The 26,801-nt window shown below is 34.6% G+C and overlaps 2 protein-coding genes across 5 annotated transcripts in view; both read left to right on the forward strand.

Annotated features, from left to right (window-relative positions):
• Positions 1 to 273: 273 nt before the first annotated feature.
• LOC117417393 (phospholipid scramblase 1-like) lies at positions 274 to 10,813 on the forward strand. Of its 3 annotated transcripts, XM_034029531.3 has the most exons (9): positions 274 to 472; positions 1,455 to 1,487; positions 2,299 to 2,349; positions 5,116 to 5,201; positions 5,802 to 5,844; positions 6,491 to 6,711; positions 6,949 to 7,110; positions 7,473 to 7,634; positions 7,945 to 10,813. In XM_034029531.3, the coding sequence occupies exons 2-9, from the start codon at positions 1,475 to 1,477 to the stop codon at positions 7,969 to 7,971; spliced, it is 765 nt and encodes a 254-aa protein (XP_033885422.3). In that variant the 5' UTR covers positions 274 to 472; positions 1,455 to 1,474; the 3' UTR covers positions 7,972 to 10,813. The 3 variants fall into 3 exon arrangements, with proteins under 3 accessions (XP_033885422.3, XP_033885425.3, XP_033885424.3); XM_034029534.3 differs by lacking the exon at positions 1,455 to 1,487; XM_034029533.3 differs by lacking the exons at positions 274 to 472; positions 1,455 to 1,487 and adding an exon at positions 1,511 to 1,984.
• Positions 10,814 to 23,704: 12,891 nt separating this feature from the next.
• Positions 23,705 to 26,801, forward strand: part of LOC117417148 (procollagen-lysine,2-oxoglutarate 5-dioxygenase 2-like) — a 36,236-nt gene continuing 33,139 nt past the window's right edge. The window contains exon 1 of one of the 2 annotated variants that reach the window (XM_034029019.3): positions 23,705 to 24,031. In XM_034029019.3, the coding sequence (XP_033884910.2) occupies positions 23,926 to 24,031 (106 nt within the window). In that variant the 5' untranslated portion in view covers positions 23,705 to 23,925. The remainder of the gene's footprint in view (positions 24,032 to 26,801) is intronic. The other variant, XM_034029020.3, reaches the window with a different exon arrangement.

Below are 26,801 nucleotides of genomic sequence, written 5' to 3' on the forward strand. Positions count from 1 at the left end.
TTTTTGATAAGGGTTTCTTGCTTTTTCAACACGCATGCAATTTGAGGTTTAGCACTCGACTTGCATTCCGACTAGAACGACCTGATGAGGTCTCATTTGTTCTCTTTTTCCTTCAAAGTAACATTGGTGACTGCTGTTGTTTTAATTTAATTAAGTAGCTTAATATGGATCCTGACGGGTAATAAGCATTGATAATATTTGACACATATTGTAGCCCTATGCACGTGAGAGAGCATAGGGCTAGGCGTCAGCTGCAAGCGAGCCTGCCACTTGATAAACCCACGTGATCATAACAAGGCGACCACAGAAGCCAGACGTCGACATTAGTGCAGCAAATGATATATTTTGAAAACACCCAATTGGTCTACAGCAGCATAAACAATTTGAGTGCTCTGTATTCAGGTTGCTTTGTATAAAGCTAAAAACAACTTGTATTTGTGTGATTGTGTGTTGTATCAGCTTGAGTTTTTGGGTGAGTACTAAATTTACAATTTACAATGCAACGAGTAACAAAAAAATATGAAATAAATGCGTTTAGAATCAAACAGGTTACCTTATCCTTGGTTGTTTATATGCACTTCAGTGTCTATACAGGCTACTCTGTTTACTGGAAGTCTGGTAACTATAAGCAAATAAAGTGATTCGGATTCATACAATTGGCATCTCAGTGTGAAGACAAATCTTACGAAATTAAAAGCATTTGTATTCTACCAAACACCAAGATCCGAAAACACCGTTGAAATGTACTTCCCGTTAGTTCCAGATTCAGTAGCTATCACCGCATCAGACACAACGTAGTACAATGAGGTGTATCCACTGTGCAATTGATGGTCTATTACTCGATACATATTAATATAAGTATTTTAGTAATTACTGAAGTCATTTAGTAATGTATTCCCTACTGGATCGAGATATGTTGGGAAAATTTGACTAAAAGCTGCCTACATGAGGTTCTATAAATTACTATTCTGGTTACAATACCCTTAGCATTAATCATGGACTATCGCACTTGTTACATTTTCCTTTCTTAACGCAGACCAAGGTGATTGGGCAATCCAGCAGTTGAACTATTTAATCAGCTATAATACCTGGAGTTGTCTCTTTGACTAGTCACTTGCTTTAATCGTTTAGGCTAACCCTCACATAAAGAGTTCACTCATGTGAATTAAGCGTGTAAGAGCAGGTGCACAATTACTACAATGGGAGGATCCATCATGTATAACAATTGCCCTCAGATGACACCATAGGACCTTTGTCTGTAGTGACAACCATTTTTTAGATTTGAAAATAGTAAGTGATTCAGAACATTTTGCATTTCCTATTGAGATCAGTTAGTTTGCTGTAAGGAGGTTATATGCTCCATTTAGAAACGCAGAAAAACAAGCAGAGCAGACAGTAGAGCAAAATGTGCAGATGCCTGCAAACCTTATCTCAACGCTGTGTTTGTTTTTCAGGAAAATAAGTGGGCACTGTTATGGAGTACTCGGGTAAAGTGACTTTTCCATATGTGTAGAACCAAACATTAACCTAAAGATATAAGAATTGTTTGCAAAATGCTGTTACGATATATTGCCACCAGATGGTAGCAGTAGTCCAGTTAGTTAGAAGATGACACACCAGTTTTATCACTGACCACACAGCTACTGTGAAGCCCTAATGTACACATAAGAGGAAATGATCTGCTTTAAAAGTCAGGGAACTCATGCGATAGATAAAATATTTATTACAGATTAGAAACGATAACGATTTTATGCGCATTATACGTTCTAGGATAACACATTTAACATACAATACATCTGTGGCCTTTGGCCTCGCCTCAGGAATCTGACCATAATTTTTCCGCTGATAAGTGGAGAGGCTGATTGTAGGAAAGCCATGGGCAGGGGTTAGATAGCTGCCCTCCCCCTTAGACAAAGCCAAAAAAACAGGTGGACTGGGGAGGAGTAGGCAAACCCTAACGGACAGCAGGGAGGTAATGGATCAGGTAAGATTTGAATCCTTTCCCTGACGATCACTGGACAAGCGATTACGTTGTTAGCGATAAGGTACTGCTATTTCGATTGACAATTGTCTTGTTATCGACACTTAATAAGCTTGATTTGAATGACTGATTTAAAAGTGAGTTCCCTGCCTGAATCACCGCTTTGCTTCATGTTAGTCAATTAATGTGAAATGCTCTGTGCATCAAATGCTTGCCCATCACCTTTGTGTGAAGTTTCATAGAGAGGCAAAATTGTATTTGGATGGAAAGTGAACTATTCTTTGAGGTCCTATAAATTGTTGCTATCGTAATTACAGGTGATGCACATCCATGTCCAAATCATGTACATCCCGTGCCTCAACTACCAGGTAAGTGTCACTTTGTGCTGTGTGAACAATTCATGAATTTGATGAGCAATCTATTGATTGCTGTGATTGCTTTGATTAATTCAATATTCAGATAATTAATAAACACAGCCTCAATGGCCGTGGGAAGGCTGCTCATCAATTGATAGATTATACATTTATGAATCGATTACTTATAGTGCACTAGTCTCCATGTATTAGTTATACTTTATAGTAATTTCAAGAAAGAAACTGCAAAACAAAATATGATAAGTAAAATAAATTTTATCCATTGTACAATGCAATTGATTCTGTATTATTGAAAAGATATTAATATATGTACTTAAGTAATTATTTGACATCAAAAGTATATTCTATTGGCTAATGGAAAGCTACTTCTCTTACTACACAGTAATTACAGTAGTTGTAACCTCTCTTTAAAAATCATTTAGAGTTAAGAATCGTATATGTTTTACCAGACATTTTGTTTAACTTAAAGCTGTACACATTCTGCCAAGGTTTTATTCATATTGCAGTGAAGCTATTGATACTGATGATCACATTGCTGATAAGGGATAACCACACAAAACACATATTAAAGGGTACATAAGGACCTTTTTATTTTACTGTGTTACATGTTCCCATGTGTTGCTACAACTGTTTACGTAAGGTGTGTGTTTTAATTTATTTTAATTTTTTTTCATTTTGACCACTTTTTTAAATTTTTAAATTGCATTTCCTGCCTCAAGATGGCTTCCCATGTACCTGCATGGACCTCTCAGAACTACATTTCCCATCATCTTCCTACTCACATATGTAACTGAGATGGATTTACCAGTGAGCTGGAGGATGATGGGAAATGTAGTTCTGATAGGTCCATGCAGGTACATGGGAAGCCATCTTGAGGCAGGGAATGCAATTTAAAAGTTTAAAAAAGTGGTCCAAATGGAAAAAAATAAATAAATTAAAACAATACACACACCTTACGTAAACAGTTGTAGCAACACATGGGAACATGTAACACAATAAAATAAAAAGGTCCTTATGTACCCTTTAACAGTACAAGTAGAATGTTACACCTGTTACAACTGTCGTTAACCCTGGTGGGCAAAATAGATGTGTAAATATCATACATTTTTTGTAATATCATTCTAACAAGTTATTGTAAACACCCTTTTACATGCAATGCACGTTTAATTTATAGCATTGCTCTTTTTATGACTAACACCCAAAGTATTAGCATAACCTCTCTTTAATTACCGGTACTATAAATTAACACCCACTGGCTTAGTACTTAGAAGTTTGCTGTAAATCCATCTCATAATAAAAAAGTACAGGGTCAAGTAGATTTCTTTTAGCAAAAATAGCGCTACAGTCATAGCATGCCACCTCTATTTTTGTTGTAAATGTAGCTCTTGTTATGTTGACACTGCACTCTCACTTGTCAAGGAAATGCATCTGACCAGACTTACATGCTGTTGTAAAAAATTATTATTCTGTAGTGGCTGAGTTTCTGCTCAAGCTGAAACAAAGAACATCATCACAACTGGTTTCACAAATAGCTGAGGGCCTGCAGCACGTTGGAGAAAACATGCTTTGCAACCCCTGCTCTCTTTATGAGTTTCCATACTGTAGGATACTCAGTTGAATAGAAATGTAATTTGCACAGATATTAAATTATATCTGTAAGTGCATGGAGGTATCCGAGGTAGAGGAAACATTGTGGATTGTTCAGTAGCATATTATGGTGCGGCCTGCTGTTTATTAAACCAAAATCACACACTACCAGACTGTTGGCCAAAGAGCATGACAACATTGACATTACAACTGCAAAAAGACATCTCGGTTTCGGTTGTTGCAGGTACCATATGCAATGTGTACTGTATTGTTCTGAACAAAAACATAAAATGAAAAGAATAAACTTCAGCCACTCTGTAAATACATACACACTGTAAGATGTGATATAAACTTAAATTCTATTCCAAAAGCCAACAGTTGGTGGTGCTGTGGTAACAAATAACCTTTTTTTTGTTTCCTTATTTAATGGGCAAAATAGCAAAATGTACTGTTATTTACACAAATTCTGAAAGAGAAAGTGTACTTTTCTTTATATTTCACACTTAATAATCCATTTATGGGCCCAATTTCCAAAATTTTGTCCTGATTGACGAGGAGGGAACATGTCTACTAATTGTTATAAAACTAGACTAAACATTTAGGGTGGCTCAGGAAAGTGCAGTTAAAATAATTGGCTTGTTTCTTGCTAACATACTTATGCAAACACAATGTTCTTATGACTTGTAATCTGTATTGTAGATTTTTTTTAACCAGGAGATTTGCCCATTGAGACCAAGGCCTCATTTACAAAGGTGTCCTCGAAAACAATAAAATAAAGACAAATGCAATGCATAAAAAACCTATACAATTATGAATGAGTAAATCTGTATAAAAGTCTTGAGGATTATGTCTTGTGTGTTCTCATATTTTAGCCACACAAAACCTCTGCTGCTATAGTATATAGTCAAAATTTGAGGGGTGTGTTTATATTAAGCAAACAGACCTTTTACAGGTAATGACTTGATAGGTTACCAGTATATTCATTGCAATAAATAAATAAATAAATAAATAAATAAATAAATAAATAAATAAAGCATTCTTTATTGGTCTTTTATAAAAAGGATTCCTTCAGTCAGCACCAAGTCTTTAAAAGTACCTTCATGTAATGAAACAGTGGCACACACCACTTATTGGTTTCTTACACCTCCCTGTTGCTTTCTGTTACAATCCTAGTATACATTCCACTGCCAACTATCGAATCAATGCCAGCACCACAGAGGCTTGCAGGCTGTCCCCCAGGACTGGAATATTTGACACAGGTAAACAGTATACTTAATTCCCGTAACAGTTTATTGGTGTTTTGTATTTATTTCCTTTTTTTTTGGATATGTTAAATATATACTGCTCTATATGTTTTTACCTGGTAAATGCAAGGTGAGTCCTACAGTTAGATTGGCGTTCCTGGCTGTGCCAGGTTGCTGGTTTTTGCTGTGGATCTTGGAGCAATGCATTGGTTCTGGCACACCCATAGATTGGGAAGGCTAAATTGTCAGGGACTGCCTATAGGCTAAGCACTCAGTGCACAAAAAAAACAATTTTTCAAGCAAGTATACTAAATAGACTGTTCATTGAACAAACTGCCATTATATTCTGAAATCTAAATATGTATATTATTGCGCACGGATATAACAGACATTCTGAGTTTATCACGAACTGGAGAGTGATAACATACATGCTATACAACATATTCACAGGAGCTTGGTATTTTATCCAAGTAAAATGAACCACTTTATAAAATTGCAGTTTTCAAATAAAATTGATTCCTGTTTACATGCCCTTGACTTGAAAAATATCCTTTAGCTATGCATATACTTACATTCTCAAGATTTGTTATTTATTTTGATGTAATATCTTTTCAGATTGATCAACTGCTTATTCATCAACAAACAGAGCTTATTGAAAGTAAGAGTGTTATCTCCCTAATGTAATTTAGATTGAAAACAGAAAGTGTGGTTTCTCAAATGTACAAAATGCCACGATAGGCTATAAAAAAGAACCACAATATATATATATATATATATATATATATATATATATATATATATATATATATATATATATATATATTCCCTGAAGTGTGTTGTTGTTGTTATCTTTGAAAATAGTTATTAAAATTGCTTCAAAATTGTGTAACTTTTAAAAATGTGCCGCTATATATCTCAAATAGACAGAGTTATTGGTCTGATATTTTGATTGTTGATCAGCACAATTGATATTGATGAGACAGATGAGACTTGGCAGATATAAAAGTCCCTATACCTCTATACCTGGTTTAACACAGTCCCAACATAGACAGGAATGTGGCAAAATATAGGTGAACTGTACATGCAGTTCAGGCATTGACACAGGAGCTGTTCAATTGAGAACATTTTACCCGTCACTCTGGCTGTCATAATATTCCACTATTCAGTATATGAAACTACCCCTGAACCTTATCAATATTTAATGGAAGGGCTACCATACTGTACCATTTAATGAGAGTATGCACATTACAAATATCTGCTATAAAAAACAAAAAAAAATAATGTTATCTTTGTTCTTTAATTAGTTCTTCTAGGCTGCGAGAGTAACAACAAATATCAAATTAAAAACAGTTTAGGACAAAAAATATTTTTTGCGGCGGAAGAAAATGACTGCTGTACCCGAAACTGGTGTGGGCCCATGCGTCCCTTTACCATAAAGGTCCTGGATAACTATGGCCAAGAAGTTTTAACCCTGAGCAGACCTTTGAAATGTGTTGGCTGCTGCTGTCCCTGCTGTCTTCAAGAGGTAATAGATATTTTATGTAAAAACTTACTGATACATTTTATTTTTATGTTCATAAATGTAATGCCAGATATCTTTTATGTTCATAAATGTAAGTTATCATTCTAAATTAAAATAGCTTAACTTTATGTATTTTTTCAGGAAAATGTATAATCTGATTCAGAGCTAATTTCCTAAAAATTAATGAAATAAAATACCCCTGTAGTCATTAATGAGTTTTTTTTTTTTTTTCTTTTACAGTTAGAAGTACAAGCCCCACCAGGCAATCCAATTGGTTATGTCATTCAAGACTGGCATCCCTTAAAACCTAAATTCACCATTCAAAATGAAAGAAAGGAGCCTGTCCTGAAAATGGAGGGCCCATGTTGTGATTGCAAATGCTGTTCTGATACTATCTTTGAGGTACATACAGGTGAAAAAAAATCGTTACCGTCAAATCAGCTGAACTATAAAATCAATGCAGACAATCAATGAATGTTCATATAGTTATCAACATTTTGTCCTTCATGATGAGTACCGGTTGAATGGCAAGTTTCTAAGTGGGTCAGATTTACCCCCTGGCCTGATTACAGCTTGGACGCAATGTGGCATAGACACCACAAGGTGCTGTAGGTGCCTCCAGAGGTGTTAAACCATTTAGTACATATATTGGTATAATGAAATGTAATGAAAGTTGCTTCTTGGAAACCCAACAGCATATTTATTTATCCACTTTTCTGATTTTAAAAAGTTTTGAAAATCTAAAATTATAAAACTCTATGCAGGTGAAATCTGTGGATGAAGCTCATGTAGTTGGCAAAATCTGCAAGCAATGGACTGGCTTTTTTAGGGAGACATTTACCGATGCCGATAATTTTGGAATACAGTTCCCTATGGACCTGGATGTTAAAATAAAAGCAGTAATGATTGGTGCATGCTTCCTCATTGTAAGTATATAAATATTGCATTTTTAGATTTGTTGTCAAGGTAAAATAGTTGCTTATACAGAAGCTGTACAATCTGTGGGTTTTTTGTGTTTTTTTTTATTATTATTTTTTACTCCTTGATTGTGAACTCAAAGCCACTAATGTATTTTTCAGAGAAGACATGATAAAAGAATAACATATGATTTAGTCACAGTACAACGCATAAAGACATTTTTTCTGATTAAGCAAATTGGATATTCAATGAAATGTTCAAATAGGTTTGCTGATTGTCTTTTTACTGTAATCTGATCAGTTTCCTGTTTATTTTCAGGACTTTATCTACTTTGAGGAAAAATGATGGCCAAGGTTAACGCTCATTCTGTATGTGAGAATCAAGGTGGTGGGCCCACTGCATCCATTTACCTTTTGGGCATCCATTTGAGTTCTGCAGTAAGTTTAGTATGTTGCTGGTAAATAATGATGCTGGCCTGATGGGATCCACAAGGAGAAAACAGAAGACATTTCTCTCCAAAATGTTACCACATAGTTTTTAACTTGAATAGCTATCCCATCTATTGTATGTTGCTTTTTTATTATAAATGTGTGTTTCTCTTTTTTTAAAAAGGAAAAAAATTAATATAGTACAGCTGTGGCCAAAAGTTTTGCATCACCCTCTATATAGAATTAACACATTTTGCTTCATACAGATAAGTTATGTTAACATATTGAATTACATACTGCTTTGTAGTTTTCCATATACTTAATGAAAAACTGACACAAATTGAAAAAATTGACAACAAGAAATACTATACTACAATCATGGCTTCCAGTAGACTTTTGCAATATAATTTTGTAGTTTCTTTCATTACATGATGTTAACGAAAAGTCTAAATTTGTTTTTCTTTTTTTTATTATTATTATTATGTCTCAATCCTAAAATTCTAGCTAATGCTAAATTATAATATAATAATAATAATAATAATAATAATAATAATACTAATAATAATAATAATAATAATAATAGCATCAGTAATAAAACAAACTTGAATAAAATGGATGCAGTAATTGTATCAATTAAATATATGATTAAAACCAAGATTTTTAACCATTTTTTCATTGCGAGATAAATCACGATTGATTTTTTTGACAACCCAAATTAAATTTCATGAAGTTGAAGCATACTGTCAAGCCTGTGTGGAGTATCAAATGCATTTTATTGAAACATCTGTTTTCTGAGAGATTAAAACCATGGCTGCAGTAAAATAAATAAAACATATATATTTGATTGCAGAAAGCAACTGTTGTTGTTGTTCAGGGTCATTTATTTTCTAGTGTTAAAATATCCCTTTTGCTTTTTATAATTGATCAATTTTCAAAATAGGGCCCCATGTGTTCAAAATACATAACACATATTCTTATCAGCACCTTTGCCAGTACTGAACCCAAAGAAAAAACAGTTTTTAGCTTTTAATTTAAATAGTTTGAAATCTGCCAACAGAAGTACTAGATTACCCTCTCTTCATTGACCACACAATTCCGACCCTCTCAATGTTAATAATCAGAGTAGCTCAGTGAAAGAACCCACTTTGCTCATGCTCAGTGCGCTGCCCAGGTACTTAACACACCCACGTTGTCTGACTTGTAGGTTGTTTTTATTCAGAGAGTGGCAAGCAATATATTGCATTATATTAAAACCTGTAATGAGAGTTGAAAAAATGGCCGAGTACTTGATGTAGAATGGAGTGGGACATTTCATTCTCCACTAGATGGCGATGTTTACTTTGTTTTCAAGGTTTCTTAATTTTGAACTTTTCCTTAAATGCCATGTATATTTAAGCTAAATTTAAACCAATCCTCCCTCTTCTACATATGAAAAAAATGGGTTTACACAGACTAACTATTGACTAGTGTCACTAGAGTAACTAGTTTTGTGGGTAACGGCAGACATTATCAAAGAACCCTGTGGTTTATGACCTCATCAGTGGTCTATACCATTTGTGGCTGTGATAACTCACAAAAGGAGACTTTAGGGCATGGGGGGCTGGGGTCTAGTCAGTTAGTCTAAGCAGCAGCAAATCAAAATAGCATCATTGAGTTGTAAACGTTCATATTTAAGGCTTTACCCTTTAAGGATCAAGTTTTGTGATGTCTGATCTGCAGATAATTACAGTTTAAAACAAGCAACTTTAACTTAGACCAACAAGATCACTCCAGTCGTTAATGCAGTAGGCTAGCAAACAGTACAATACAGTGTGTAGCCATTTTATTACAAGTACTCAGTACTTGGTAAAAAATCCATCCTGCGAATCTCTCTCGCATGCAATGTTTTGGTAATGTTGTGCATTATTATTTATTATTATTTATTTCTTAGCAGACGCCCTTATCCAGGGCGACTTACAATTGTTACAAGATATCACATTATACATTATTTCACATTATACAGATATCACATTATTTTTACATACAATTACCCAGTTATACAGTTGGGTTTTTACTGGAGCAATCTAGGTAAAGTACCTTGCTCAAGGGTACAACAGCAGTGTCCCCCACTGGGGATTGAACCCACATCCCTCCGGTCAAGAGTCCAGAGCCCTAACCACTACTCCACACTGCTGCCCTACTAATCCTTGGCAGCCATGGTCTTCCTCTATCAGTCAGACTACACTTACCCAATCAATTGTCTCTTGGAAAAATGTCCATTACTTAAAGTCGCATGAGCCAGTGTTCCTTGACAAGTTAAACTCTAAACTTTTTATAACATGCAAATATACAGAAGTAATTATGAAATAATATGCTGGCTTTTATTTTAAACGGTGTAGAAGCAGGATTTGATTTAAAACCTTCATGTAAATGTGCTTTATTTTGCTCTTATCTGCCCCCTATTTTACTGCATTTAATACTGTACTTCAGAATACTGTAATCTGCCAAGTGTTTAATCTGTAGTACTTTGTATTTAATCATATCCTGATGTAACAATCACTATTTAATCATATCCTGATGTCACTATCACTATTATCTGCTGTATTATTGAATTGTGGTTTGTCACACTTGAACAAAAATTATTGTATTTCTTGCTCTTATTGTATTACTTGTATTGTAACACTTGAAATGTATTTGCTTACGATTGTAAGTCGCCCTGGATAAGGGCGTCTGCTAAGAAATAAATAATAATAATAATAATAATAATAATAAGAGCTATACAGAGTACCAGACGAATAAAGCATTTTGGATGTTTCCCAAACTGAGATACTTTGATTTTATTACAACAGCTTGCTCATCGAGTTATTGAATTAAGACTTTTGAAGCAGTCTGTGGAAAATGAGTAGAAAAGCTTGGCCAGCATTGTCCTGTCAAACACTGGCACTTGACGATAAGAGAAGCATCGCGGTCTTCTCTTGGCAGAGGGTTTTGAACCAGTGTGGGTTTTTTGACCTTGGCTACAACATGAAGCAAAGCACATAACTGCTTGTAAACCAAAACCATTCATTTCAATTATGTACATTTCAGTGAGGCTGCAATGTTCATTTCAGAATCCCTTTCATTGTGGCATCCAACCACTGTTGATGCAGATGACCCAAAGGCTTGCCACCAAGACTGGAATATGTACAAATACTAAAATCCCTTTACAATAGCCATTGCTTTATAAGAGTTTTAATAGTAGAGAATTACACCCATGCAGCTTTAATTAACTCTCATTTTTGGATAGCATTGAAAAGCAAAGAATAAAAGTTTACTGAAAAAGCTTGGTAAACATTTTACATTTGCTTTACAAAGTAATCTGAAAAAAATGGAAAAACAACAGTGTAATTAAAAATAAAATGACATTTAGCAAATGAATCATACATGCCATACTTTATATTTATTGGCAAACTGTTTTCCGAAAAGCCATCAAAATGACTTACCTGCTTACCTTTCAAGTTGGTTGAAATTGTTTTTGATATTGGTGTAAGGATTAAATATATAATTAAGGCTTCTAATATAAATGTTTTATGTTCACCACATTGTATCTTGACCAGTGGCTTATTCTTCCGCGGGTAGATTGTGTTAGAGGTATTGTACTGTATGTGGGAATGTTCACGCATTCCTCAGTCCTCACCAACATAGCATTATGCACTGTATGTATTTCCTGTCATTAGCTTTCTCACAACTGATGTGAAATTACTTCTGTGGCTTTTCAAGAAGCAAAACTATAGCATTTAAATGTGGTGTTTTCTTTTGCCTGCCAAAAATGACTCCCAAACCAACAGCTAAGGCTTTTCTTATGAGCTGTGATTGCTAAAAACATGTTTTGGATGATTTGGATAATATTAAAAAAAAAACCAAAAAAAAAAAACCCAGAAGACAGCATTAACATTACATAAATCTTAAACATGTTATCATTTTCAGAAAACAACTTGGACAATTCTGAAGTTGTTTTAAGAATAACAGCTGTGCTAACACAATCAAACAGAAAATAGGATGATTTAGCAGGACGAAAGGCTGATCCATGTCAAAAAAATACTAATAATTAATCCTCAATGACTGTGTGTGACTGTATGAATATATGACTATATTTCTATATTTATTTAGACTTCAGTTTAAATAATAGGTTAGTGGTAAACTATTGTCAATTGGAGCTTCCTGGAAATATGCATATGTTGAGGGAAAACAAATTTGGAAATGCCAAGCTTTTATCACTTAGGGGTCTATTCTGACTTTGATTCACACACTAGAAGAAGGTAGACCCCCGGTATCTCATAACTTAAAAGGATGAGTCATAAAACTAAGTCAAATAAACAAATGTTTTTGCTTATTCCTTCATCAGAGAATGGCGTGGACTTTCATCATGGACTTTATTGTATACCTTGCAAAACTACAAAACCCATTCACGAGAAAGACTATCATGTGAAATGTTATTTACTGAACCCTTACAAAGAGATGCTTAAGTACTGCACTTAATTTTAGTGAAGCACAGTGAATATTATGACATGTCTATTAAAATACTCTAAATACTGTGCACTTAGTACAGACACAAAAGTAAATCACAACAGAAATAAATGCAATCATGTTGTTTTTAAATTTAAAATCATGTAATTTCGTATTATATTGATTTTATTAATTTGAAAATGTCAAATACTTATTCACACTAGCATTTTACTGAATATAAACACAAAAGGAGGGTTACAACCCTTAAGCTGCTATTCTACAGTTTTGATTAGTATTTTGGCAGTAAAGATACAAGCAAAACCAAGTAAAAATGTTAAACTGTAGAGTTGAATCGGACCATGTTGATGCTAATTAAATATTTATCAAGGAGATGCTGACAGAATATTAAAAGTAGTTGAACCTGCTTTGTGATTTGGAAAAAAAAGCCTATCAGAAATGATGTAAAAAAGATATATACTAACCCTGTTTTTTGAATTGGTCTTTATGGGCCTTAACCTTGAAAATTCTTCTTGTGGGCGTTACGCAACGTTAAAACAAACCTTTTTTGTTCTACACACACACACTAAAACACTGTTTTTTGCAGAAAAAATGGCTAATTCTTTAAAAGCCATGTGTTGGATGATGTGCTTGCTTTGCATATACGAAAAAGTGTGCCTTGTTTCCATTTGCCCCCAGCCAGGACTATAAGTGATTTGAATCAGCCCTGCTTATTGCTATTGGTAGCAGACCAATTTGAACTGAGATTGTGTTTGTCCCACTTCGGAGAGCAGCTGGCAGAATTCACTTTCTCCAAAGTGTTTTGAAAGAGAAAGTGATCTGGCAATGGGATAAACCGGGTTGTACATACATTTATTGAACCTTGAAAGAAAAATTCCATCCTGGATTTAAAGAGACTATTTATACTGTATATATCTTCATAAAGTTTTATCTCTTAGTTGTTTAATGTTCTACACAATCCAGTTTAATGCCCCACACCCAAAACTGTAAAACATACATCGTTTATAGTGGTGGATATTCAGTCTTGCTGACGTTATTTGTTTCCTTTTATGGCAGAATCGCTACTTTGACTCATAATGCCACATGTAACTTTCTTACAGCCAAATTAATGCCAAACCATGATCCTGTACAATTGCTTAAGTCAAATGCTACCTAAACTGACCAAGTCTGATTTGAAGATTCTGTGTCTGTCTTCAGTTCAAATTAGTGCAGATGATGAAATGTATTCTGAGCAATAAAACGTAGGAGGATGATTAATGAATGCTGTCCTGTGGCTTTTGTCATCATTAATGTTCTTTTCCATTTCCAAGTATTTTAGGTTGGAATAAGATAAATATATACAGTACCATACTGTATAATTATGCCATGTACACAGACTACATATATATATAGTTTATTACATTATTTTCTAATGTCAAAAGAGTAGACGTTTAGATGTGTTCATTGTTGATTGATTAAAGTCAATGCAATACTATTTCAAAAAGTTTTTCACTGAATACAGTTTTAGAATTATTGAGATTTTTAAACTTGGAGATTGACTTAAGAGAAGAATTAGTCAGTGGATTGGAAGGAAAAGTCATATTAGATACAATACAAAGAGATAATTTTCCCTGGCTCTTTCAGGAGTCTTTCAACTGGTCAGCTGTATAGAAACACAAGTCTTAATCAGTGGGTTTACAATTCCCTTATGTGAGTAGCCTATACAGTTTATGTTTTTTATTTAATTCATACTTTGTGAACCATATTATTATTCTTTGTTTATTTAGCAGATGCCTTTATCCAAGGCGACTTAGAGACTAGGGTGTGTGAACTATGCATCAGCTGCAGAGTCACTTACAACTACGTCTCACCTGAAAGACGGAGCACAAGGAAGTTAAGTGAGTTGCCCAAGGTTACACAGTAAGTGAGCTGGGATTTGAACTAGGGACCTTCTGGTTACACGCCCTTTTCTTTAACCACTGGACGACACACTACAAAGAATAAAAAGGCTGTGGAAAGTTAGATCTGTTGCAAGAATAAAAGTTATGATTGAGGTCGCTGAAGTTCAATTGTTTGTTTAGTAACCCAATATGCTCTTTTTATCATTTTGATAATATCAAATTTAATCTACTACTGCGCACCAACAACACATTTGGAACCATATTCTTTAAAATGTATTGTGTTCTCTATATGAAATATAAGAAATATAAGAACTATAATTGCCTTCTTCTTCAATCAGGACTGGCTTCTGTGGTCAGGCATGTATCCTACATTTAGATGAGTCCATCCCTTAAACAGTGCCTATACAAACAGCTTCAAAAGTCTGGCACTTCAGACAGGAAAATAAATTCAGTATTTTTGACAGCACGAACATTTAAAATGAAGTTATTTCCACAAGAAGGATTAGTGGTATTATGGTTTTAACCAATTCTATTTTAATCAGGCCTCATACAAAAGATAATTTTTATAAGCTAAAGCTAAACATGTACACTGCATTTCTATCATTTTTTAAAAGTTGCAGATATGGGGCTTTTTTTTTTAAAGCAAATGAATAATTGGTACAAGTGCAAACCTAGCAAGGTTGTTATTCCATATGGAAAAAAGTTTTGAAAATGTATCCAGTGGTGATAGTCTAATTTCATATTGTTTGTAAAATTATTCTCCTAAAGCTTATTTCTAAAACAACAGGGAAATGGGGGAGACAGTACATATAAAAAAATAGCACAATACAGAAATACAACATAATATCAAGACCAAAACAAGAATATTACAACAAGATACAATAAACTATTAAAACTAAAATATCAAAGAAAGAATTTACCTTAATTAATTGAATGGAAGTTATCCAAGGGGAAATGCCATAATATGCACCTGATCTTACTCAAACAACTGTGCCTCTTTATCGGGATCACCCACCAGTTAATAAGTATTAACATACTTCTCTAAGCTTTCCAGTGGTGGCCTATGCTTTACCATGCTTTGACTATGGTTCTTTCCACTACGCTTGCTTTAACGGTAGTAAACTTTTATATGTTTCTAAGTTTATATTCTCAATGAGAGAAACCTTCCTCTGACTTGAGTTCAAGATTGACAGTAGTGAACAGTAACCCCTAAGCAACATTTTTAGGTTCACTGTGTAAGGTAACTTTCAGTCAAATGTGACATCTGGGATTCCCTTTGGGCTCTGCAACTCTAGAGATAGCACGTTATAGGCAGGTCATTGACCCTTACACAAGACCATTTGTTTTACCACGTACAGACCTTTCCTCATTAAAATAAACGATTTCCACCTGGTGTGTCATTATATTGTACTGTAACAAGATGTAATGGTGGAACAAGGAGAGACTTTTGATAATGCCTGAGCCTTGCACAGCAACAGAACATGAGGTGTACATGCTCTTTAAGATGCTGAAAGGAGAGGACTTATAGTAGATATGTCACTAGAATGTTTGTAACAAACTGTGCAGCTGCTAGAACAGTGTTATATGGAGGCAGCCTGGGGAAAGGCCCTGCAGTACAATCCCCTATATTGCAGTTAAAAAGCAGGTGTAGTAGCAGTGAGACCATCCCCCTGGGGTGATTTGTATTAGTGTTAATGTGCTCTGTGAACTGTTTTAACTACAGTTAGCTAACAGGTGGCCAGTCTGTGTGTTATGTTTTATTTTTGACAGTACATTTAACCCACTGACAAATTTGCAATTAAACTGATTGCAATTAATATTCTGGACCTTGGTTTTATATGACTTTTTACCCATGTTCAGGTTGTTTTGTGAAAATGTACTCAAGTTGTGGTAGTGTATTTGATAGGACCAGATTTGACCGACTTGGAAACTTCCCGATCCAGCTACTTTTAAATGTGGTTCTCAGTGTCGGTTACAGTAGTTACTTTTCAGACAAGTAACTACTGTAAATGTGGTAATGTATTACATTTTATGTGAAAAAAGAATAAATAAGTAATAAGGTACAATTGTGTTCAAGTAACTTGTAACTTTTTAAAATGTAACTTCCGCCATGGATGAGATTTCATTGATTGCAATTGTAGATGGTTTAGTGAACTGTGATGGGCGCTCAGGGCCAGATTACTGTGATGAGTGCTCAGGGCCGAAGTGAATAATAAATCCGTGGCTGAGGGCAGCCCTTCCTCCAGGATCTAAGCGGTCGGTCGACTCCCGTCTCGGTTGCCCAGCGCTTGACTGAGCGGCCAAAACAAAAGAAGTGACATGAGAGAATAAGACACGGAGCCTTTATGTGCTTGCTGATGACGTGTTGGTTAGAGGCGATTTCTCTTGCAGAAAAGCAACTAAGTTTACAAGGTTGTAGTTCTGGTAGTTTGTGTTGTTTCATTTAATATCCACATATCTTTACTGCACATTAGAGACTTGCTTAACACTGGCTAGATATGCACTTTACAACTGTTCATGAAATGTTAAACTATAGGAAGGATATCATAAGCATAAGATGAACCTTGTCTAGTTTTTTTTTTTGGTTTACCTCTTTATGCTTGAGTGTCTAAAGTTATGGATAAATACCAGTTCGGTATTGCTGGTTCCTTTATGGAATAATGCTATGTTTCCATTTAAGATATATCATTTGTACTGTAGCTTGGGCTAAACATAGGTTCATACTTGGCTGTTCTTTTTTTTCTAACTTTTGATCTATTTAAAATATATAAGACAAAAATGAGGTAGAGACACAAGTATATCTGTGCAGTTTTCAGTGGCTGTGTGATCACTCCAGAAAGGCAGTATCTGTCAGTACACATCTACAATATGCCATGAGATTCCTCAGGCTGCAGGGAATTCTGACCCTTTCCTGGTCATCACCTTTAGAACACCTGTAGGATAACCTGGAATGTGTACCAGCTGGCTTATCTGAGGCAGCCTTCAGTTGGGAATGAATCACCATCACTAAATCACTCAGGTGAACATTAGACTTGTGTAAGAGACCGTGCCTTGTATCAAATCTAAGAGGTGTGTAATCAGTGCCTAATAAATTATAGCAAAACATTTATTTTATGGACCTAACCAAGAACATCCATGTTCCAGAAACACTGAGGAGGGGCAGTGTACTCGAAACTACCACGTCAAAATGTCTTCTTCAGGCTTAGAGCCCCGTTCACTAAGATTTATTTAGTCTGTGTTTATGAATAAAATATAATTTTATATTCATGAGGCTTATTTGACATTCTAGAACAGTTTCATTTATTTATATATATAAAAAAAGCAGGCTTTGAAAAAACATTCATCAGGTAACTCATGAGTTTATTTTTTGTAAATAGGGTCCATAGTTTCTACAGTGGGACAGAGTAATATTATCCTTGGCAATCTGCGTCTGTTTTTTTTTTTTTTTTCTTAATAGACCATTGACCCAGTTTTATTTCTTTATTTCCACTAGCACTTTCTTTCGTGTAGCAGTAGAATAACTCATTTGGGTAGTATATGCATCCAGCTGTGTGCATCCATTGAATAGGAGGACATGCGATAGGGTTGTCTGCATTACTGTAATTTCACTAAAAATATACTACAGTTGTGCCGTATAAACACAGACAGAACAATAAATAAATTGCATGCAGCACACAACAAAGTATCCTAGTAATATATTTGTGTAGGGGAGCTTTGTAAAATAATTTATAATTTAAGAGGTAGACAAATGTTTCAGCTAATTCCTTAATACATTTCTGATGCAGCCATAATGTCTGTCATCTAGGCACACATCACTCGAGATTTATGATTGAGTACTTGAAGTTATGAATGAATGATTCAGTAATTTGTAATCTTCCTAGGGTATACCGATTGCTTAGGGAAGCAAACTCTTGAATAGGTCTAACTTAACACATAGTAAATCTTGCATAATAATACATATTATCGGCTATTTTAAGTTCAAGATATTGTTAAGTCAAGCTAAAGGTTTATTATACCATGCCATGATTTTTCGTAGGAACCCTTAAATTGACCAGATTTATAAGTTTCTGATTTCAGTCTTTGCCTTCAAATGGTAATGAATATAACCCTTGTGCAGTTTCAACACAGCAGTGATTGTTTTGTGTTTTAATATCTACATTGGTTTCTAAATGTACCACTTATTAACTATTTTAGGATACACTTCATGCTGTCATTAAAATACAGTAATTGACTCTTTGATTTAAAACAGGGTATTATTAAAGTGTCACTGAAATGTGTCCAGTGATACTGTGCGGAGTGCTTTTGTACAGAAAAGGGATGAATGTGTTTTAAATATACTGTAGGTTTCTCATAATTTAATAGATCCAGCTTTAAAAACACGTGTCACAGCTAATTAAAGTGTCCAGATAAATTGCAGATATTTTAAGACTTTCAGCATGTGGAATGGGTAACAGTGCTGTCGGTCCAGTCTTTAAAGTATCAAAATTGTCGTCATGTAGTTTCCAATTGGGAATGATCTGCTAAAGAGACTAAAAGGAGATACACGGATGAAGTGATTATACATGTATGGAAGGACAAAAAAACTTCAAGAAAATGTCCATTGATGGCAAACCAGTAATTTAGCAATACTCTTTGAATGCAACATGATTAAAGAAGAGTAAATGAAATAAAATCTATTTTAGGAAGCCGTCTTGTAATTATGGCAAAGGCTCAATCAGACTATGAAAACACTGGAAAGGAGGGATGGGTGGCTCATTACTGGAATTGAAAAACAAAATGCTAGTGCTGGTACGAGTATGCAAGATGACTACTCAGTACTGAAGACTGTATGGAGTATTGGAAAAGGAGGTTTCTTCTGGTTTGTGATATAAGGATTCTGTTACTGGTGTAATGGCATATCCTCCACATTTTTTTAAATGATTGTGCTTATTGAGATTGAAAATTATTAGCATTTCAGAACATTCCCAAACTAATTGTGTTTATATAACTTTAAAACAATACATGAGGTTACTTACTAACCATGTACTGTATGGGCCTATTGAGCCCTGATTCTAGATTAAATGTTTAGAAGACATTCTGCTCAATCATTAATGACAATGTATGGAAATACTGCCTTTAAAATAGCTATCAGATGTAGACAAAACACAAGTGAGCCATACCTGCTGGGAAGTTATGTTAGCATGTAAAGCCTTGCAATCTGTACAGCCCCAATGTAAACAAACCTGCCACCTATCTAATCATCATACAACCTATAAAGCTGCTTCGCAGTTTTCAACAGTGCTGTAAAATAAAATAAGTTTGGAAAAGAAAAATACCAGTTTTACTAAACGTACAGCTACGGCCAATTTGCATCACCTAGAATTTTAGGATTGAGAAAGAAACTACAAAATGATATTGCAAAAAGTTTACTGGAATCCATAATTGTAGTACAGTATTTCATGTTAGATTTTGAAATGTCACATTTTTATATGTTCAGCAGTTTTCCGTTAAGCGTATGGAAAACTACAAAGTGGTATGTAATTCAATATGTTAACGTAACATTATTCAGCAGATTTCATTCGACTTTATGAAGCAAAATGAGTGAATTCTATAGGGTGGTGCAAAACGTTTGCCCAAAGCTGTATAAGGTTTGTGCATTGTGTACCGTGAGTACTAGAATAATGAGGAACAGATGTTGCCTGTATTCCCTGGCTGTCTGGAGAGGACAGAGTTTTTAATTCAGAATGTCTAAATAAAGGAAGGTCTGTATAATATCACATTTTTAAATGTCACAAACTGCTAAATAGTATTTCTTCACTCAATTTGAATAACGAATATCATCCTGTTGTCAAACATATAAGGTTATGAATCACATTTTACTAGAACTCGCAAGTGCAGCTGTTGCATCAATTTCATTGAAAGCTTTCTGAAACAGTACTGATTGTAACCGTGTTTCTGTAAAGAACTAGCTGTATCATGTTGGTATCACTGATACGTAAGAGTGCCAAGGTGGAAGCCCTGCAGGTGTAAATAATGTGTTTGATGTGTATTGTTCAAATACAGTTTAATTACTTTGAATTTAAGTTCCACATGGTTGGGTCTTGAGTGACTAATTGATGGTCAATCAAACCTCAGCCACAGGGAAACCAAATACATTGTTGGGAGAGTTCAGTGAAGGTGATTGCCCAACCTGAACTAATAAGGTCTGTTTATTTGGAGTGTTTTCTTAACTGATTTGTTTTGTTCAAACCTTTCATTTGTTCCTGTGTTTTGTTTGGTTTATTTTGTTAATTGGTAAATAAAAGGGCCCCACAGCACGTGACACTATCCTGCCACACTAAGATATTCTGTGAAACAATGGATCAACCGTCCTGCTCTTGAGAAAGTTTATTTTAGCTTTTTAAATCCAAGGAACAAGGCAGCCACATCAAGACCTTTGGGCATGATTTGTGAGGCTGGAAAGACAAGATGGGGGTTGGCACAAGTTTTTCTATGGAACAAGTTTGTCTACACTAGATTATTGCAAACTATTTCATGATGTGTTTCAGTTAATTATCAGTCCTAAATGTATGAGTGTTATAGCTCAATAAATGATGTTATATAAAAAATGTAAAAAATGTAATCAAACGTTACTGTCATTTTAAGGTGGGTCCAAATGTTATACAATTATAGAAAAGCTGCAGTGTAGAAGTTCTCTAACACATATAATGTAGTTGCAGGAGTTTATTAAAATAGCCATCTGAGAACTACAAAATGGCAGATGTGCAACTATAATATGTGAAAATACAGCTCTTATTACTAAGCCAGTAGAAAAACAACAGAAAAAATGTCTAGTCAGCAATACTCTATTTCTGACAAGTTAATCTCAGACCTAATAAAGTGCTATGTTGTTTACATGTGTTTAACTGAACTGTCCTCTTTATTTAATGTATAAGGAATAAGGAAGCTGGCGCTTGGTATTAACATCCCCACCCACACTCCTGAAGCCATGTGCGGGACAGTGGAAGAGTTTCAGGCAAGTACAAAATTACTTTGGTTGAAATAGTTTTATACATAGCAGTTTGAGACAAGCTTCTCCTAGTCAATGTATATTCATCAGTCAACTGGTTTATTTATAATTAATACTAGGGAAAAAGTGCATCGTGAAATAGTGATGTTTGGCCCATTCAAGATCAGCATTATATGTTTTTTTCCCTCTATTCAAATTGGGTGGGGGTGGGGGGGCTGCAAAGTTCATGAGTTCCATGGCCCTCACTGTACCAGTAGCTGAATACCATACAGAGGGGGGCTACATTTACACTGGTTAAAAATCACTAGCCAGTGTAAATGTAAAACCATTATTCGTGGACACCTGAACTACAATGCTACCAGCCAGTCGACCACATCTAATACAAAACACGCTGACCCCTGGTCTATTGATGTGAGGACAGGCCAATTAAAGTGTAATTATTATTGTATTTTGCCAACTGTTGTTGTATTTTGTTGTTTTTTAAAACACACCTCTACAGAAAGCACATTTCTTAAACTGCTATTATATAATAATATTAAATAAAAACTGCTGCCAGGATTAGATACAAAAGCAGAGATTAGCACACAGGTAAATGCACAGTATCTGTAAGTCGCCTTGGATAAAGGGTTCTGCTAAATAAACAAATAATAATAATAATAATAATAATAATAATAATAATAATAATAATAATAATAATAATAATAATAATTATTATTATTATTATTATTATTATTATTATTATTATTATTACTCAACTCCCTGTTTATTAGTGCAATTAAAATACTTTTTGCATCTTTAAGAGGATGGGACATACAAATAAATAACCGACAGCCAGACTTACAAATTATCCCTCGAAGGCAGCATTATATCATTAATGTAAATAATTGGGGGTAATAGAAGGTGGATACCTAGGTGCTAGTGCTAACCCAAAGAAGGCTTGGATTACATTTGAATTATGCCATTGCTATTATAATAGAGGGCTTTTATGAAGCACCTAATCCCAAAAACTGTAATACAAATAATTGCATGTAATTATACTACACTTACCCTAATAGCCATCTTTATCACAACGTGTGTTTATTTTGGTACATTATGTAACACCATCATTAAAGCTTCACCCCAGATACAAGTAGTTAAAAATCCAAAAGAACTCTTACAACAGCAATTTTAGAAACCTGGTCAAGTGTATATGAAAGAAGGAAGGGCCACAAAAAGAAAAGAAAAGAAAAGAACCCTTTGTTATAATAGTTTTATGTTGTGGTTTCTGATAAGGATACACGTATATATAGGTCTTGAAAGTAAATTTTAAAAAAATGTATATATCAAATCTAGACAGCTGGAATTTCACGACTCCCCCTGGGTCCACTGTAAGTAATGTACAGCATGAATTACTAATCAAAAGCAGATTAGCAAAATGATGAACAGAATGGTCAAATTAAAGGGTATAAACCAATACTAATTTTCTAATTTGTTAAATGTTCTTATTGTAACTGATGGGTTGAAATAAAAGTGAGATTTCCAAAGTATGGATTACACTTTAAAATGTTCAAACATATACAAGCATCGGAATACATCATACGTTGAAAAAAGGGTACTAAAGGCATTAGACAAAACGTTGTTCAACTGAATTTATTATTGTGATATGCCTGATCTGTATCGTTCTGTACAGGTGGGGGGCATTCATATACAGCACCGGTGACATATTACAAGCTGTATACTGGTATTCATTTTACAACAGGTAGGTTTTCCGCATTGGATGCCTTAATAATAAGACAATATCCACATACCGTAATGCCATTGTCTTTAAATTATCGGTCTATTTCTCTAACAAAAGCATCCCCTTTCTTGTATCAAATTGGAGAGGGGGGTAACATTGTAATCGCTTGTAACAAATGAACCACGTCGGATTCTCAGGAAAGACTATGAAAAGTCTCATCTAAATAATACTGCCGTCACACAACCGGGTGTAGTAAAATCAACACTTTCACAAGCAGTTCCTTTGACCCAGGTGCTGACCACACAAGAGTAGTGTACTTTTTTTTAAAAGGGGAGTGGGAAAGGGATTCGATGACTAACACAGCTGTATTTACAATAAAAAAAACTATTGACGTTTTTACCTTCACAAATAAAACATTTGTTTGCTGTTGTCCACTTTGTCACCAAGACGTGTGGATTGTGTATATAGCAGCATTGCAGCGATTGAAACGTTTCGCCACTTGCAAGAACACACTGTTTAAAAAGCATTTACAGTTCCACGCCTTAAAACGCCCTCCTGCCTCTGACACAGTATTTATAGTACCTACGGGCTACGGCAAGTATTCCGTTGCATCCTCTTACACAGAGGGTTCAGGGAAAGTTTGCCCAGGAGCTGCAAGTTTCCCTTTTACCATTATTATTATCGCGAGACCCCGAGGCTGTGTGTTAGCTTTCGATTGAAAACGCTCTCGCTGATCCGAGAAATAGACCAGAGATTCCAAGTTGCTCACTGTTTTTCACTGAGGGAGTCTGTGTGAGGGCGAGTATGGCGTTGGAGTACATGCAGTTGTTTTATCTCTTTATTTTAACGGTTTTACAGTTTACTCATTCACTGCAGCCTGCGAACTCGGAGCCAGTGCCAATTCCTACAGGTGAGAATAAGATAATTTTTTTTCTTTTATACAAACCTTATTTCAGTGACCTAAGACAAGGTCATACCACTTACAACTTACATATAAAAACCAGTGTGTTACTAACAGTAGTTACTTTAATGTTTTACTAAAATAACCCACACACATAAGGATTCACATTTTTTTTTTCTTTCCAAAAGTGGATATTTCACTGCTCTGTGTCTTATTTTTGGTTTCTGTTTATTCTGAAAATGTATAGTTCAGTCCCCTTAGGAATGGACAGTCATTGCCAAACAAAAAAAAAGTGACTGAACCCAGACTATACTGATATGTATAACATCCATAGTATCCATAAGCATTTTTTTGGGCAATGTGGATAAAATATATTTTGAACTGGTACTGCCTTGTAAAGCATTCCTAATCACTAGTATAAATTATTTTAGTACATTTCTCAATATTTTCATTAAAGATTGAAAGTTCTGTACATAAATGTCAAATTTGCTTACTTCTTTGTATGGAAAGCAACTATAATGATGTGTATGTTACTAAAAAATAGGATAGTCACACATTGGTTCATCTGTACACTGTAAGACCTCAGAATCATTAGAAACCTGAAATACTGCACTTAAATGAGCTAAAAGACATATTTAGCATTACCTAAATGAAGCACTGAAATGCACTTTGAATAACGGTGATAAGGGTTAATGTTACCATTGTCTGGTCTATTCAGAAGATTTTTTTCTTGCTTGGAATAACTAATAAACTGGATCTTTTCATCAAAGGAGTAACACTTTGTGCTAACATTGCAGTTTACAGTAGCTATAAAAGTAGGCTGTAAAAGCTGTTTTTCTTAATTGCAATATTCTCTAAACTCCAGTATAGTTGCTGCTATGTTTCTAAAGTGTGGCACTTGGCTTCCATATGGCTGTATAATTATGTCGTCTACTGTTTACAGCACTTACTTAACAAATGACAAGCTCTACCCATTTTAAATAGCCAATAAATGTCATTTGTCGAACAATTCAATTTACTAGGTTAGCAGATCAAAGTTAATTTGTTTGAAATACATTTTCCTTTCAAACATTTAAGAATATAATTAGAAAATCATAGCAAATAAAAGATAGAATGAAAGGGAAATAACCGACAGTATGTATGTATTTGGCCCTGGAGATAATATGCCAGGTACTATATAATGTGATCAAGACATCTTCAGTGTCAACTTTTGCCAGTGTTCAATTTTGTCTGGTAAACAGGGTTACTGTGTTCTTTCTGGGAAGAGTTTTAAAATGCTATAGGAATTAAATCAATATTAATATTAAATCATGTTTTAGAGCATCTGTAAGTTCTGCAAGTGATGATGGCTGTTCCCACTGTGCATTTTCCAAGCACACTCCTGTGGTTAATGTCTCCAGGAAACACTAAATGCATGGTTTCAGTCTTTATTATTTACGATCAATAATGGAATCTGATCATTTAAAAAAAAAAAAATCTGAACTTCATATGAAAAATGGTTTAAACTTTGAAAATAGTATATTGTGGGGAGTGCTCACCAGATTTCTTTCTTACTTACTCTGAATGGTTACAGTAAAACATGGTTACATGGGCCTCGGTTATGGAGTCCAACTGTAACTAAATCCATATGTGTCATTTAAAAAAAAAAAAGAACTTTTTTTTATAAGGTGTAAGCTTTTAGAGAAGCTCATTGTGCTTCATATACAGACACTGTAGAAAAGGCTCTTACTTCTCAATTTGTATATATTTGTTATAAAAAAAAGTCAGTTTAGTTCCTTGTTTGTACATTTAAAAAAAAATGAAATAAAAAAAACATTTGGAAGGCCACTAGTGAAAGGTTTAAACTCCAATCCACAGGCAACAGCTTAATATTGGAAACACTTCTCTAGAGGGCATGAAAACATTTTAAACATGTGATGTGAGGTAAATGATGCCTTTTGGCCAGTTCAAGCTGAGAAAATAACACTTTTTAATCACTATCATCAATTACACTCTAATTATAAGGTTGTGAAGTTTTACTAAACAAATGGTGGTGCATGCCCTTAGTGACAAAGCTACTGTGTTTACAACAACATTCTCTGCAGAGATAGCATTATATTTGCAAAGTGAACCTTAATTTACTGATTGTAGTTGCTGCTTGGGATCATTTTAAATAAATGGTAGTTGGTTATCCACCATCACGCTTCTCTGAAACCTTGAGAATTCTTCCCCATTTTATGTCCAACTGTCCACAAACTTCTAAAAGGCTGAAGTACTGCACTTTCAATCGCATTACACATACGGTCCATGGTCTTTTCAGAATAGTTCCTAATAAAGTGGCAATTTCCTGTAGAATGCCAGTTTAAATATTGACTGGCAGCTTTTTAAGATTTTCAGTAAATGTGCCTGTTCCAGATTCTTTTTACCACCCTTTTATCTACTGTGTTATTGCAACACCAGTAGTGTAATTTAATTCCGAATTCTGTGTGTTTTGCCAACCACCTACTGCCCAAATTAAAGAAGAAACTCTCCCATATGTTTTAATTGTGCTGCAAATCATCATTCACTGCAGCAAGGTCAGTGATTGGACTGTCATTAGTGGCAGTCTGATTTTTATGTTTTTGGCCAGCACCAGAGGTAAAGTGGCTTACAGATGCTACAGAACGGCCTGCTCTGTGTCATGATAATTTAGGAATGGACTGTTAAGAGGTGTGTTGGGCCAACAGTTATTTTAAAACATATATATATATATATATATATATATATATATATATATATATATATATATATATATAATGTA

The sequence above is a fragment of the Acipenser ruthenus genome, chromosome 12, assembly GCF_902713425.1.
Source record: "Acipenser ruthenus chromosome 12, fAciRut3.2 maternal haplotype, whole genome shotgun sequence".
NCBI classification, from domain to species: domain Eukaryota; kingdom Metazoa; phylum Chordata; class Actinopteri; order Acipenseriformes; family Acipenseridae; genus Acipenser; species Acipenser ruthenus.

What these genes read in the sequence shown, in the direction of transcription:
- LOC117417393 (XM_034029531.3), top strand. An exon ending in ACAAACAGAGCTTATTGAAA is followed by an intron (nt 5,845 to 6,490) that starts GTAAGAGTGTTA and finishes TTCTTTAATTAG; the next exon opens with TTCTTCTAGGCTGCGAGAGT. An exon ending in GTCCCTGCTGTCTTCAAGAG is followed by an intron (nt 6,712 to 6,948) that starts GTAATAGATATT and finishes TTTCTTTTACAG; the next exon opens with TTAGAAGTACAAGCCCCACC.